The 15,297-nt window shown below is 36.6% G+C and overlaps 2 protein-coding genes and 1 non-coding gene across 3 annotated transcripts; 2 read left to right on the top strand and 1 right to left on the bottom strand.

Annotated features, from left to right (window-relative positions):
* Window positions 1-220: 220 nt before the first annotated feature.
* Window positions 221-3,787, bottom strand: LOC124405690 (G2/mitotic-specific cyclin-B3). Its single transcript, XM_046880808.1, has 8 exons — window positions 3,627-3,787; window positions 2,437-2,695; window positions 1,970-2,296; window positions 1,433-1,654; window positions 1,098-1,328; window positions 862-1,017; window positions 448-728; window positions 221-331 (listed from the first exon to the last, which is right to left on the bottom strand). Exons 2-8 carry the CDS (start codon window positions 2,644-2,646, stop codon window positions 280-282), a joined length of 1,479 nt encoding a protein of 492 aa, XP_046736764.1. The 5' UTR covers window positions 2,647-2,695; window positions 3,627-3,787; the 3' UTR covers window positions 221-279.
* Window positions 3,788-3,926: 139 nt separating this feature from the next.
* On the top strand, window positions 3,927-12,667 carry LOC124405684 (peroxisome biogenesis factor 1). The gene is made up of 15 exons (XM_046880792.1): window positions 3,927-4,306; window positions 4,594-4,809; window positions 4,915-5,029; window positions 6,280-7,246; window positions 7,338-7,552; window positions 7,658-7,814; window positions 7,989-8,151; window positions 8,240-8,399; window positions 8,761-9,083; window positions 9,183-9,247; window positions 9,316-9,375; window positions 9,483-9,669; window positions 9,822-9,998; window positions 12,235-12,356; window positions 12,515-12,667. Exons 1-15 carry the CDS (start codon window positions 4,214-4,216, stop codon window positions 12,588-12,590), a joined length of 3,096 nt encoding a protein of 1,031 aa, XP_046736748.1. The 5' UTR covers window positions 3,927-4,213; the 3' UTR covers window positions 12,591-12,667.
* Window positions 11,663-11,824, top strand: LOC124406142. Its single transcript, XR_006929175.1, has one exon. It is a non-coding gene; the product is annotated as a U1 spliceosomal RNA (small nuclear RNA).
* Window positions 12,668-15,297: the final 2,630 nt, after the last annotated feature.

The following is a 15,297-nucleotide window of genomic DNA, read 5'->3' as shown; positions in this document are numbered from 1 at the left end:
TTTCTAGAGTTAAAATGTAAATAATACGAAAAAAAATTGGAAGAAAAAAGGTCGTAGCAAGGTAGTAATACTTTAAGTTTTCAGTTTCAATTCTTTTCTCTTGATTTAAACGGGGTACACTTAGATTTTTAATGTTTAGATTTGTCAAACTTTTTGAGCCTTAACAAAAATTGTATGGCTGGTATTTCAGTTATGCCTATTTTGTTGAAAAAAAAAAAAAAAAAAAAACCAGTCAAGCCCCGTATCTAACTACTAATAATACGGTACTTACAAGTCTAATTATATGTCTAATACTTCTTTCAGTGGCACTTTAGCGACTTCGAAAAATATCCTGAAAGAAAAAAAGCGGCATTGTTAGTGCATTGTTTGATTAGTTGTTGTAAAAATGAAAAGTTTATTAGGCAATGAGTTGGCAAAGTCATGCAGATGATATTAATTCATATTTACTTATGGCTGTATTTGTTGCGAACTGTTGCTAATGCTTCTTTAGGTTTCCGATGTAGCCCCTGATTTAGCGCCAGCACAATTTCTTTAATCTCCTCAAGTTTGAGTCCTGTATAGTATTCTAAGGTTGCATTCCATCCACCTAGATCTTTCATTTGCAAAGCAATGAATAGAGCAGCTGCTGCCATTTTACTATCGCTGTACATTATTGTTCCATAATCCATCAACGAATACTCCAAGATGTAACGAGCCAGAGTTAGAGTGGGCATAGAAACTTTGGCACACTGTCAATTGAAGCAATAGTAAATTAGCAATTCATTATTTCTGAATTATTCGTTAAAGTTGAAAATTAAGTTCTAATAGTCCTTTAAATCAGTGTTTCATTCTTACATGTTATTATAATGCGTAAGTACAAACCCTGGCGTATCTTCTGAGGAACCTGTAAGAAAGCGGAATGCCTAGGTCGAAGTCGATTATTTTTAAAACGTTAATTTCCATCCTAGTTAGTTCCCGACGTGTGTATGCACCATCACAGATGTACAAAAAGTCGTCAACCATAGGCGGAATTCTTTCCTGTTGATAGTAAAATTTGAGTAACTAGAACTAGTGATTGGTTTCTGAAGTGTGTTTTTAGTAGGAAATATAAGACTCACGTCAAATTTGCTTGCGATGAATAAACTTGCTGCACCTAAAAGTTGGAGTGTTTCTTTTCCAACTGTCACCTTAGTGAGGTACAAGTCTACTAATTTAACAGCTAGATACAAAGTCTCATGGTTTAATTCAAAGGATTCTTGGACCTCAACCATCCAATCGACAAGTAAAGATCTCATCCATCGAGATAAACAAACTTGTCTCTCCATGTAATCGCCAATCAGGAACAAAGGCTAATAGAAATATAAAAATGATGAATTGAACGTTCCTCAAACTATTTTATGTCAATTTGATTTGCAGTTGAGGTTAGTCAAAAGCGGAATAATTAAATATTTACCTCCCGACTTTTGAGGTAATTAAACGTGTCCATTGCATAATAAGAAACTTGGTAAGGATCAGTCCAATTTTCAGCATCAAAATCCCACTGTACACCAGCGGGTAATTTGTCAGTAGGTGGAGCATCTAGGCGAGTTGCAATAGAAACAGCAGATGCTTTTGGATCGGGCGAAGCTTGCACTTTCTCTTCCGGCTCTTCTACAGTATCTTCTTTGGCATCAACCTTGTATGGAGAGAAAATACTTGAGATCACGTGGGTCATCAGAGGGTGGTCTTCAATCAGAATATGAACGAATTTTTCTGCAGCTACCCCTCAAATCAATGTAAAACAAATTTCAGCTCATTTTGAAATTGCAGCTTTCTATTTTAACCATCAACCATCCCTCTAAAATTTGTTGGCAAAAAAATTCTGCAATACTCTCAATGAGGACCACCTTATTGTGTACGTGAATTGCGCGGAATCTCTTTTTTTGACATATGTAAAAAAAAATTTCTTGATTTTGATTTTATTTTCTATCCAACAGATTTTTTTATTTACCCTAGAATTACTTCGTGTTGATTTTTTCAAACTCTCGTCAGCGTCTTCCAAAGCACTCACGTACAGCGAACTATCTTCAGACTTTTCCAAGTCTAAACTGCGCCTCGCATTTGCTATTTTAGCCGGGATTTCCACTTTATCATCTTCCTTTTTTTTGGCTGGTACACGTGCAGGTGGTTTTGGCTTGATTGGCACAACATTGTCTGGCTTAGCTAAAATCTTTCCTAAGGGCTGTAGGGAAGTCGTGGATGGCTTATTTTGAGTCGATGCTTTCTTCGTGATCTTCTTTACTTCGTGGACTTGTGTACCCAAGGATTTGCTAATGGCCTGTAAATATCGACAAATGTGTTTTATTCATCAGTTTATCTATAATTTAGCTTTTGTTGAGTTTAGTTATTTAGTTTGGTACTGACAGTTAGGTGTAATTTGATATTCTACTGTTTGAATTTATTGCCTCTCTAACTTACATTGGTGATATTTCCTAATGCTGATCTTTTTGTTGTCTTTTCTTTCAAGGGAGAGGCATCTGCTTTGCGTTTGATCCTTGGGTCTTTCACAACTGACAGGTGCTTAGTGTTAGCTAGTGAATTGTGACTTCTAGTTGTGATTCCTTTACGTATTACTATGCCCGTGGCGTTCTGTTTGTTTTGGCCATTCAATACTTTGGTTGGAGCCATTTTTAGTAATACGTAAAGGGACGGTCTTTCAACAGTTCCCCACAAAGTTCTGCAAACGAATTATTTAAATCAAACACACTAAATGGTAAACCTATTTTATGCTGCACATGAAACGAAACTTATTTAGTTATGTTGTTACACTATGCACAATGCATAACATATCAAGTTTTTCTGTTTCAGCAACCATGCTGTAAGTCTTTTTTGCGAGTTTTTTTTTCATACCAGTTTGTCAAGTTTGTGATCTTTTTTTTAACAGCTGAATAAGTTTTCAGTTGTATTGACTTGTCACGTGATTACGCGACGCTATAACCTCAAAAATAGATGAATTTTAACGTTAACAAGTAAATGTGACGGACTGATTCTTACACATTAGAATTGAACTGTTTGCACGCAGTTTAGATGGTGTTTTTAAACTTGGCGACTATCTTCACTGAGACTAAACAGCTGCGTTTTTATTTTATAAAATTCTTCGATATTTTCTTTGGAATAAATTAAAATTAAGCGAAAGAAAACGCCTCTAGTTACATTGCAATAGACTTCGTAATTTTCTTTGCAAGAATTTCGGATAAGGCTGATGTAAGGTGAAGTGATTATCTAGCGACATTTTGAACCAGAGATCACCGTACATTTGAGTCAGAAATCAAAGGGATTTCAAAATTTTTCGAGGGTAACGAGCGAGCGGCCCGGGTGGTCGTTGGCATCACCCAAAATGCCAGAGAATAAATTTACCGTGAATATTTCGATGTAATTGTGAAATTATCAAAGCGATCTTCATAAGGACGCGATGGGATGAAGCACGGGTGGTAAAATAATTGAAAAACATAAAATGCTAATAAGGGGATATGATCTACAATTTGGTAAAAGGATCCACCATTTTTATCGTGACCTTAAAACCGGAAAATATAATTTGGGGAATTATTTCTCCACAATTCTTCCCACAAATTTGTTGCAAGGATCAAGAGAAGCCGTGAGACTGTTACCTTAATTTATATTATTCAATTCCTTGTGTCTTGGCCGTGAGATTTTTTTCATTTAACAAAAATCCGTCAACAACTGGTACGTTACTTTACTACTTTCCGCTCGTCCTGACTCAAGAGCAACTGAAGTTGACGCTGTTTCAAAATATCACAGTTAGAGATTTCACGACATACGATTGGCTCAATGATTTTTGACGCGCCAATGACCGTGCTACGCAGCCCATGCGCCACGGTCCCTGGTGACGACTCGTGCAACTAGCTAGCAATTCACAAAATGGCCGCCAAGCGTGATTGTTTGTAGGTCTGTTGACCGATAAAACGAAGATCCGACCTCTTTCTAACTCATTTTGAGGTGGAGAAAACCGTCAAAGTACACATGAATTACGTAATTATTCATTTTCAGAATGAATTGCATTACCGGTGGCGAATGAACAAGCGTTGCGTGTCGCGCAACAAGTGGCCGCGGTGACCTTACGTCTCGGGTGCCAACGATACGATCGTATTTTGTTTGTAAGCAAAGTCTACTACGACCGCGGCTATTAGCCAGCCGTTGAAAGACTTCACTACTTCTATCAATCCATTCCGAAAATATGCAGGCTGAACGCTTCACAGTTAAATATATCACCGTGCAAAACTGCTTCATTTATTTACCAGCTACATGGCAACGACAGCTTGCAGCAAAGGTATGATCCTATGCATTGTTATTCAAACCTGACTGATTACTACCAGGCCGCCATTGTTTTTTAAATCTCATCTATATGCGCATTTACTGTTCCCTGTAACTGTAAATTCGAATCATTATGTAACTGGATAGATATCTTTTTACCCACTTCGAATACCTAACGGCAGTCGTTCACAATAAATTAACACAATCTTTCATAGATGGCGACATAATTCAACAATGTTAGTCCTGAACCAAAATCGAGACCATTCAAATGAATCTACATGTGCATTGTTGATTGAATTACAGCCTAATGCCATCAGGATCACGCATCAGGATCGCGACTTCTATTTCTCTTGGCACTCTCGGCCGAGTCCAGATCAATTCTTAAGGCTCAGTGCAACTTTTGCAAGAGCCTTGGGCATTCAGGAAGGAGATAATGTTCTCGCATCAGCCGAAGCTCATCCATCTGCTGTATCTAACGTCATTGTCATGCCAAGAAGCTCACAAGACTGGGAAATTGTGGTGAGATTTTCACTGTTTTATACAGAATTTTAAACCTTAATGATGAATTTATAAATTTATTATTGATTTATCTAGTTACCTGTAACATAGATTTTGTTTTTACAGGAATTACAGAGCAACAAAATACAGGAGTCATTGCTAAACCAGATCAACATTGTCGCAGTGGACCAGCAAATTGTTGTTTGGATATCAAAGTTCCTGTCTGTTGTATTAAATGTTGGTAAGTATATTTAACAATATACATATGTATTACCTTAGGCTGGTTCAAAAAAATCAACTATTGTTTTTTCTCAAAATGCGCCCTGAAATATCTTTAGGGTAGTAAAAAAGACGCCTGTGAAAACCGGAGCTCATAATATTAATATTTAGAGCTTGTGCACGGGCATTTCTATTTTGCATTTAAACCACAGGAAGAAAATTATGTTTTTTAGAATTTTGTAGCTTGCAAACCAATAAACGGATTCTAAAGAACAATATATGTTTTTATAGGAAACTGAACGCTCTACAAAAAATGTATTATTTTTCGATAAACCGACTTTTTCAAAAGTTATTCAAACTGAAATTTAAATTTATGTCATAATTGCAATTTTTACTTCACTTTACTACACTTCAAACAGACTAATTGTGGTATAGTAATATTTAAAAAAATGAGGTAACTCAAGTTATTTAACTTATCTAAATCAAAATCTTTCTTACAAAAGATATTAAGTCAACAATTTTAAACTATCATAACCAACAAGTCCATTATCGTTGGTAACAAATGATTAAAAAAATTTTTGAATGCTAATCAATACAATAAAACGGATTTTAATTTATTCTTCCCAAAAATGGAAGGTTTTTCAGTGATATTAATTTGAAAGGCTGATTGAACCTAGTAATTTTCATTTTTAAATGACTTTTTTTTTATGTTTGATAATAACTTTAATGAGTTTACCTGAAATTGAAGTAAAAAGTGCGATTATGACATAATTTTAAAGTTCAGTTTGAATAAATTTTGAACGAGTCGGTTTGGCAAAAAATAATTTTGCAGAATGTTTAGTTTCCTACAAAAACATATATCGCTCATCAGAATCCGTTTATTGACTTGTAAGCTGAATAATTCTAAAAAAAAAAATTATATTCCTGTGTCATTTAACAGGAAAATAGAATTCCCTGGTGCACGACCTCCAAATATTAGTATTAAAAGATCCGGTTTTCACAGGCATCTCTTTGTACTACTCTGAAGGTATTTTAGTGGAAATTTTGAAAAAAAACATTCTTTTTCTTTGAAGCAGCATAGTATACCTACAAGCCAACAGTTGATTGAAAATGGTCAATTTGTCCCCAATAGGGGTTTTGATCATATGTAATTGTAAAGGTCCAGAGTTTTCTTATATCAAAGTACCGATTTATATCAAATATTACGTCTTGGTCCAAACTCTTACAAAAGAAAAAAGTTTTTTATTTTAAGCCTCAATTTTTTTCCTGTAGAGTCTCTGGAACCTATGTACAGGTATGGAAAGCTTCAACCGTTCACAGAGATAACAGTATCATTTCCAAAAAAGGAAGTAAAAGCGGATAAAAGAGAGAAACAATTTGGCAATCTTTGGGATACTTTTAAAAATATAGTTCCGAATTTGTTTTCTGACGCAGACAAGAAAAAAGAGGCAAATGTTGAAGAATCTGTTGAGAATATACTGGGAAAATCTTCAAAGAAAAATGTTAATCAGACCTTCCGTGTCCTACCTCTGAAAAAGATAAAAGACACAGATGCCATGAACACTGTGAACTCTTTATTGAGACAGCCGTACAATATTTTTGTTAAGAAACGTTTTTTACCAGAGAATTTCCATTCTGGTGAGATTTATTGCAGGGTTAAGAAAGTGAGGCAAAATACGCAATTCGTTAAAGTAACTAATACGAATTATTTGCGAAGTAACAATACTGCTGGACTTAATTTAGTAACAGAAATAGTTGCCAAAATATTCGTACTGGAAGATGTTTTGAAAAAATGTTCAATCGGTATTGACAAGGAATATTTTGCCAATCATTCGCTTCACAAAAGTATCTATGTGTCGGAAAACCTCAGACATAATCTTAAGTTAAAAGTGGGTGCTAAAGTCATACTAGAATTGATTGAATACTCAGTGCAACCTGTTACGGCTATAGAAGTATTTCCACAAAACAATTCAGTTTCTCTGGAAGATCTTCAAAATTACCTCGAAGAACATTCGAGATACGATAAAGTGCTTATTAATTCATTATCCATGCTGAGTTTGAGGGATGATAAGTCTTGCATTGTTCAATTCTGCCCACTCCCAACTTCCTACGCTTTAATAGACTTGTATGATTTGAAAACTATTCCTGTACACGTGAAGGATGTTGTATATAGTGTGGAAAACCAGATGGAAAGCTTACAAGATCCGGAGAGCGATTGCTTGCGAACTATCTCAATGCGGTAAGTTGCAATTGCTTTCATAAAATTAGTGAATTATTGTAACAAAATAATCATAAATAAAACAAAACAATAATAATGGTGATTGTTTCAGAGGCTTGAGATCTCTTTTATCGGAATGTAAATCTGTTTTGGGACTGAGTCTCGGCTTAGATCGAACCACGGATTTTGGATATGACAGAGAAAACATTCTAATATGTGGGAAAGTTGGTAGTGGAAAGTCAACTGTGGGACAGATTTTGAAAGAGGCTTTCAGAGCAGTTCCGAATTTTGTTTATGTGCATGTGATCGATTGCAAATCATTAAAAGGTAACATAATCTTAACTTCGAATGAACGTCTTTTTCAATTTTCCATTTTAAACTTTGATGAAGCATGAATAATCGGTTATATATTTAATAAATTTTTTTTCGCAGGTAAAAAGGTGGAAACATTACACAAAACCTTTCTGCCAGCTATTTTGGAGTGCGTCTACTACCAACCTGCAATTTTATTTATCGATGATTTGGATAGTATAGCAGGAAAAATTCTGGCCGATGAAGAGAATACCCCAGATGCAATAAACACTGCCAGGTAACTGACTTACATTGATGGATACTATATACTAAGCAGATATGTATTACATTTGACTATTTTCTCCTGAAAAATAAGTATTATTATGAATTGTTGGATTATTTTCAAAATCAATTCACCTGTTTTTCTCGCGAAATTAAGTCTGTTTTGTAATAAAATCTTCGTTTTTTATAGAACTGCTGACATGCTGTTGAACCTTCTAACTGAGTATCAAGCAGTAAATTACGTTGCTGTTGTAGCTACCTGTATAAGCATTAACAAAATGAATAGAAAATTGGCTGCTCCACGAGGTATTCATCTTTTTAGAACAATCTTATCAGTGCCTGAATTTGAAAAGGTATATTTTTTATAATAAATGTATTATTGGTAATTTGAAGTGTAATTAAAAACACTAAGAGAATTCTGAAATAATTTTTACTGTCCAGGAGGATCGAGTGGACATTCTCCAGTTAGCTATGAAGTCTAAGCTGCAAATATCAAACAATGTAGATTGGAATCATTATGGCAATAAAACTGAAGGATGGACAGCACAGGACTTGACAAAATTCGCGGAAAAGGCTGTCTTTAATGCTTGGAAGCGACACGGTAATTTTTTATCGATAGGTGCATTATCATTAGTGATTGTTAAGTGAAAGAGCGTCCCCAAAACAAGGGCACATTTCGTCTATTTATGGTCCGAACGAATTTGTCCAAAACGATGGTCGAATAATACTTTATTATTTCCTAATATTCTGAAATAAGTTTTAGCCTTTGACTAAATTTGACACCTTTGCTCCCCTATATCTCCGGAAGCATTCTTGTACTTGGGTTAACATTTTTTTCTGAGTATCATAAGATATCATTTGGATCTTGTTAAAAATATCTGCGGGTCCCAAAATGGGTAATTTTGGAGAAGCTCTTTGTATGCAAGAAAGGATTGTAACAAGAATTGTGTTTTCTGTTATAGTTAATAGTGGCTTGACAACTCCTTTGATAGCCTGCGAGGAAGATCTGTCTCGAAGCTTGGAGAGATCTGTACCAATGTCCTTGCAAGGCCTTGATCTATACTCTGGGCCTGGTTATGCGTGGTCAGACATAGGTGGATTAGCAGAGGTGAAACAATCGTTAATAGAGCTTCTTCACTGGCCTCTAAAGTATCCAGAACTTTTCAAAAATGCGCCAATAAGACAGCAGGGTGGAGTATTGCTCTACGGAGCACCAGGAACGGGTAAAACCATGCTTGCAGGTGCAATTGCTAAAGAATGTGGATTGAATTTCATTAGTGTCAAGGTAAAAATTGTCAGATAATAACTAAAGACGAAGAAAGAGAAGAAAATGACTAGATTTTGATTTTGTGGAAAGTAACTGGAATGTTTATATTTTTTTCAGGGACCAGAATTGCTTTCGAAATACATTGGAGCTAGCGAAGAGGCTGTGCGAAACGTATTTGAAAAGTTGGTAATTCTCCTGTGATCAAGAAATGATCTTGGCAAATTTTATCGACCTTTCTTCTTTTCTACAGAGCTAACAGCGCCAAACCTTGTGTATTATTCTTTGATGAATTTGACAGTCTTGCGCCAAGGTATGAAGCAGTAATAAGAAGTTTTGTATTTATCTCGGAAAACGAGTGAATATTATTCTTCTCTTGATCACTGGCAATAATGAAATTATTATTTTTTCCCTACTCAGACGTGGTCATGACAGCACGGGGGTCACTGATCGTGTTGTGAATCAGTTTTTGGCTCAATTAGACGGCGTTGAAGGCAGGCAAGGAGTTGCCGTGGTCGCCGCCACCTCACGGCCCGATCTACTAGATCCAGCGCTTCTACGTCCAGGGCGTTTAGACAAATCTTTGCTTTGCCCGTTACCGGATAAGGTACTAATTCGCATTTAAATATTACCTAATTGACGAAAAAGTGATGAGGAGGGCATGCTTGCTGATGAAATAAATTCGACATGTATCGCGTATCACGCGCGTACATCGCTAAATAAAATATTTATCTGATTCGTTTCTTAAACATGTTTCAGACGGAGAGAAAAGAAATACTAATAGCTCTGTGCGAATCGCAAAAACTTGATGTGAATTCCTTGGACTTGGATACCCTGGCAGCTGAAACAATTGGCTTTACAGGTGCTGACTTGAATTCTATTATTTCTCAAGCAAGAATTACCGTTCTGGAGGAGGATTTGGCGGCTGTAAAATCGGTAAGTTATTATAACTATAGTTCAAAATATATGGGTTGATGGTTTCGTGGTGATCATATGGACTTTTGTGTTATCGCTATGTTTGTGCTCTTTATTCTTTGCTGTGTTAATCCCTACAATATATCAACTGATGTGCATGCATTTTCTTATCTATTTCAACGATCATTTACATGTTCAATCATAAGAGGTACAGAGCAGTTCATATAACTCCACCATTTTATTAGAATCGAAATTCTGTTAGCTTAAATAATTTTAGGTATGAACAAAACGTGATAATTTCAGTAGACTGTTGCGATAGTTTTCTTTGATATTTGATATGATAATTTTACGAGAGTAAAGGAAATGCAAATATGATGTTTCCAGGCTATAAAAGTATTGGAAATTGTTCAATTCGGAACCCCTCTGTACTTTTGATGGTTAATGATACTCATTCAATTCCACTGTCCTCTACTAAATCGAGCACCTAATGACTGAATAAAATTGCCAATTATACTTGAGTGAGCAGCTTTTCGAGCGCTACCATTTTGTCGAAAAATTAACGTTGTTGTGATATAATTGGGGACAGGATTTCTATTTTGCACGTGTGCGTATCTCTTTCGAATGCCGGTCATTTGCCTTCAATTAGCTTTCGAAATGAATTGGTACGATAATTTTAAGCTACCGCCATAATATGCGGTATTGAAAATGACTATGCTAATACTGATATCGATGTTTCCGAACTGCATAACCCTAATATTAAGTCGAACAAATTCTTTAAGTTGATTTTAATCGTTTATCGGTCATAAATCCGGGTGCTATTTATACCGTTAAAATTTCAATGCGCTCATGAACCTTTTACGCTCTAGATCAAAATAATGTCGAATACAAGACTAGTGTAACAAGATATAATCCAAGCAAATTAAACGTTGGCTGGGACTAATGCGAATAAGATGGTGACATTAGCGAAGCATGTCTAATTAACATAGTTTCTAATCATTGCCCTCCAGCGATCTGCTATGTACTGTGAACTATCTGATTTCGCATTTACGCTGTGTGCCCCCCTTCCGTCTTGCGATATTCTCCCGGCTGTGGTGTAAATTGGAGTCGCAATCGTGGAATATCAATATACATATACATACAAACAAGCAATTTCAGTGTTGATCTGCTTGTTCTATGATAATTTATTTATCATAGTTTCTTGCAAAATTGCAGCCTGTCTACGTCGTGAATATAATACTCCGTTCACCGAAAAATTTCATAAAAGAAAAATCATGAATTTATTCCGCATACGTTTATGACGAAAATTTTTAATCTGATTGCATGTGATCGTTTCTTCTTTAAATCCCACTTATTCCCTGTAATGCTTGCTATGTTTTTGTACTTTCGTTCCATAAAATTAGAAACCGATTTCCAATGCTATTTCCATCGTCCGAAGCTCTGTCCGTTTCTTTTCGAGCTCAAGCGTACTCAAAACTCATTCATACGCTTGTGCTTTCGTGCTATGTAATTTTTCAAGTATACGCGCATGATGACAGCCTTGGAGCGCATGACCACCAATTCCCGATGGTTCCTCGTTCTACTCCTAGGAGTCGCATGCCCTCCACTGGTGAATGTACTTTTGCGCCGTTCTCGCAGCTAAAATTCAACCGAATGTATTCAAGTAGTCGCTTCTGCCAAACTTAAGCATACTTACCTGGCGCAGAGGATACCGTGATCAAAAAGGCGGTTCCTCCAAGATGAGGCTCTTCCATTGCACTACGGTCGAGCTGAACCTTGCGAATATCCCTAATGTGGATATCTCGGGCGTATTATTTTTGGTAGTTGGGACTGCGTACGCGCTGTCCCAGATACAAGAATTTAAAATGAAATTGGACCAGCTATGCAGTATGGTAGTTCGTGCAACTCTTTAGCATGATCTCTCACAGCAATGCACACGTAATCACTAACTCGACGTTGTTATCAATCAGGTGCGTAGGAGGATAACGGTAGCTCACAATTAATGCCGTACGCACGTTTGGAAAGCGCATTTGTTTCGTATTGGCCGCATACTAATCGGGTAACGTTGATAACTCTTTAAGAATTCCGTTGTTCTCGGTCACTCTAAGAACTTGCTAGTCTGTCTCTTATCTGGTTACTCTGCTTCAAGTGTCATACTGTAACAGAAAAGGCAGTGCGCTTTCCAGGAGTATGTGTATGGCGAAGGATTTTGGTTTCATAGGTGTTTTGTAATGACGTTTTGATTTTGGGAATTTCTCAGCACGGAAGGGAGATTTCTGGTTCGTTGAGTACTGTCGGTGTGACTCAGAGACATTTGATCGATGCATTGGCATTAACGAGGCCGTCACTGAATGGGAGCGAGAGGGCTAAGTATGACAGAATGTAAGTTGTGTAATTTCGAAAACGTGTAATAGTTTTACAGGGAAGAAGGTACTAAAAGCGCTACGATACTAGTTTTCTTTTTATACAAGTATCTTCTTTTTTCTTCCGACTTTTTCATCGTTTTATTCCAATATCTTCTTCATTCGCGCACTTTTCAGCTACGCAAAATTCTCCAGGGCTGAAGACTTTTCCGAGGATATTTTGAAGAACAGTCAAAGAGCTACGCTAGCTTGATGAAAATGAAATGTACACATTCAAGTTCGTTGAATAATTATTTGTTATAATGATTGAATAAATATTTTGCGCACAACGATGTACCGAACTTGATAATTGATTTCTTATGAAACTTTGCGTGCGCTCAACGATTTTGCAGCAGCACGAGGTACAGTAATATTTTTATTTTTCGTCGATCCTATAATGATGTGCAATCGCGTCTAAAGTTTGTAATAATTTAAACTTTACATGTATATTAGAAACTACGGGATATACAGAAGTGGTGGATAAGGTATTTTTGAATCGCGGCTGCGTATCTTAATTGGCTTGGTCATAATGAAGCTTTAATTACAACTAAGCATAATCCAAGGGCTGTGTAGAGCCGGTGTTCCACCCCCCTTCTTCCCTGCCTCCTCCCGCCACCCCATTCCGGTTAAGTTGTCGGTACGCCAACAGTCTGAAACACACTCACTCATTCCAGCCCGTTCGCTTTCCTGCCTCCGCCTTCTCGCCTGCGACTCAGCGCGGAGTAAAGTTTTCGTATTAATAATAATCAGTATAATAATTAGTATTTTCACGGACGACTTAACAGGAAGGATGCTAGCGCGCGCAACTTCAGAGCGCTCAACTTCACCTGGATCTTGATTTCAAGTTCTATACTTCGGTAACGCGAACATATTTCACCACGCTAATGTCCTGACAGATAAACTACAATATTCTCTGCCTTATGCAGAATTCGGCACGATTTAATTTAACTTTCAAACAAGATTTTTGTCTCAGAACTCTCAGATATGTGCATCATCTTTCAAGCATAGAAGTAAAAATTATATCATGTTATAAAAAATTGGAATAGATCTAATTGAATTTGTATTGGTTTATATAAAAATAATTGATTCGTTATACGGCTGTCCGCTTTATGGCCAACTTTTCCTGAACGTATCCAGACCGTAAACCAATTTATGGGTGAGTGACGTACGTACATACAATGTTTAGTGATGCAGAGACGCGGTAACGTCGACTTGTTTTTTTTCTCAAATTTTTTGTCATTTTTACAGTACACAACATACGAGTTGACGATGACGCGAAAGATTCGAAATTTAGCTAACAACGCTCCATTAAGCAAGAGTTTGGCAACGAACTTTTCTTTGACGATGCAAATGAATGAACGGCTGGTATAAAAGTGAATGTAATTCGATTTATCATTGGCGAGAGTTCTTAAAATATGCGATTATTCGAAAGAATTAGGCGGTATTCAGGCCAGTAAGAAATCACGAGGCATTGTCGATCTTTTCCTTGCATTCCTTGTCAAGATTTCCCCTACCTCTTGCCCCTTCGTCTTCTTCCCGCCCTTTAAGTCAGAGCTCAGAGAATCTTCGTAAACTTGGCTCCGTCGAAGGTAATCGTATTAACTTGGTAAGAAACTGTAATCATCAGGTGTATAAAAATGCGACAACTAGCACAATTTTCGTTAACTAATGTCCTTCAACCTCGCGTAACTCGGTTAGCCTGCAGGATTCGTCCTCGCGTTTTGCAAGTATTTGTTATGCCGTATCACTCCACCATTTTGTATAACGCGGCCGTTTCAACAAATTGTTAGACGGTAATTTTCACCCGGGCTGCACAATTTTTATCACTTGGTATACTTACCTACGCCCTCCTTATACCTTTACGTACACCAGTTCGCGCCTCTCTTGTAACTGCGATTGTGCCAGGCTCCGGACGCTACAAGATAAGGAGCTAAGGCGATTATGAAATCGTTCCTAAAATGTATTCCAAAAGCTTACGCGAAATGGACCTGAAACAAAGAGCTTTAAATATGGTTATTACCTCCCTGCTTCCAACGAACCTACATTCAACCGTTCTCTTATTACCCAAAGGAAACCCCCTTCTATTTTTTACTCCGACACCTTACATGAAAAATTTACTTGATCTTTTTTTTAAGGTGTGTATATTTCTCATCGACCCAATTCGTTTGCTACAAACCAGCAAGAATAGATACTTTTCTCACGTTTAATTAACTTTATACGCTGTTAAACAATCAGTTTGTTTGTCATATCTTTTATTGTAACCGTGCATTGCACCCTGATTTTTCTGTCGACTTTCATTGCAAAGTTTTCCTTATGCACTAACGTACAATGATAAATCTTGCATTTATAATAGTCTCTTATAAGTATTCATACGCTTCACTGAAGTTATTTGAAATTAAGGATGTACCAATCACACAGTCTAGTCAAAGAGCTGCCAAGACAGAATGTGATATCATGAAAGATTGAAAGTGCAAATGAAGTTGACGGAATGGAATTTAATGGAATTAATATTCCCTAAACGAAAGAAAACAAATGTAACAACCGAGGGACAAAAATTCTAGCCACAATAGCACAATTATTGATGACTTTAAAGCATTGGATGTTTCGTAGAATAAAGAAATCACTCCGTTTGATCGACTTTAATGACATTTTAGGGCTGTTTGTAAATGACTTCTCTACAAATCCATGAAATTGGATTTTGGATGACGGTGGATTATTTTTTACTGAGCATTGGGTTACTGTTCATGATTTATAATGATTTAACTATTCACCGTTTTTTTTTGCCAATTGAGTAGCCATGTAGAAAATGTTACTGTTGCTTTAGGGAATTAACTTGCGAACAAAATTAATCCTAGTAGATTAAAATCGTCTAGACGTTGAAATTTTTTCATTGTAGAAATGATTCAATAATGAGATCTCGT

This window comes from Diprion similis, chromosome 4 (assembly GCF_021155765.1).
Source record: "Diprion similis isolate iyDipSimi1 chromosome 4, iyDipSimi1.1, whole genome shotgun sequence".
Classification (NCBI taxonomy): domain Eukaryota; kingdom Metazoa; phylum Arthropoda; class Insecta; order Hymenoptera; family Diprionidae; genus Diprion; species Diprion similis.
The sequence above is the reverse complement of the archived record's forward strand: the minus strand, read 5'-3'. Positions and strand labels throughout refer to the sequence as shown.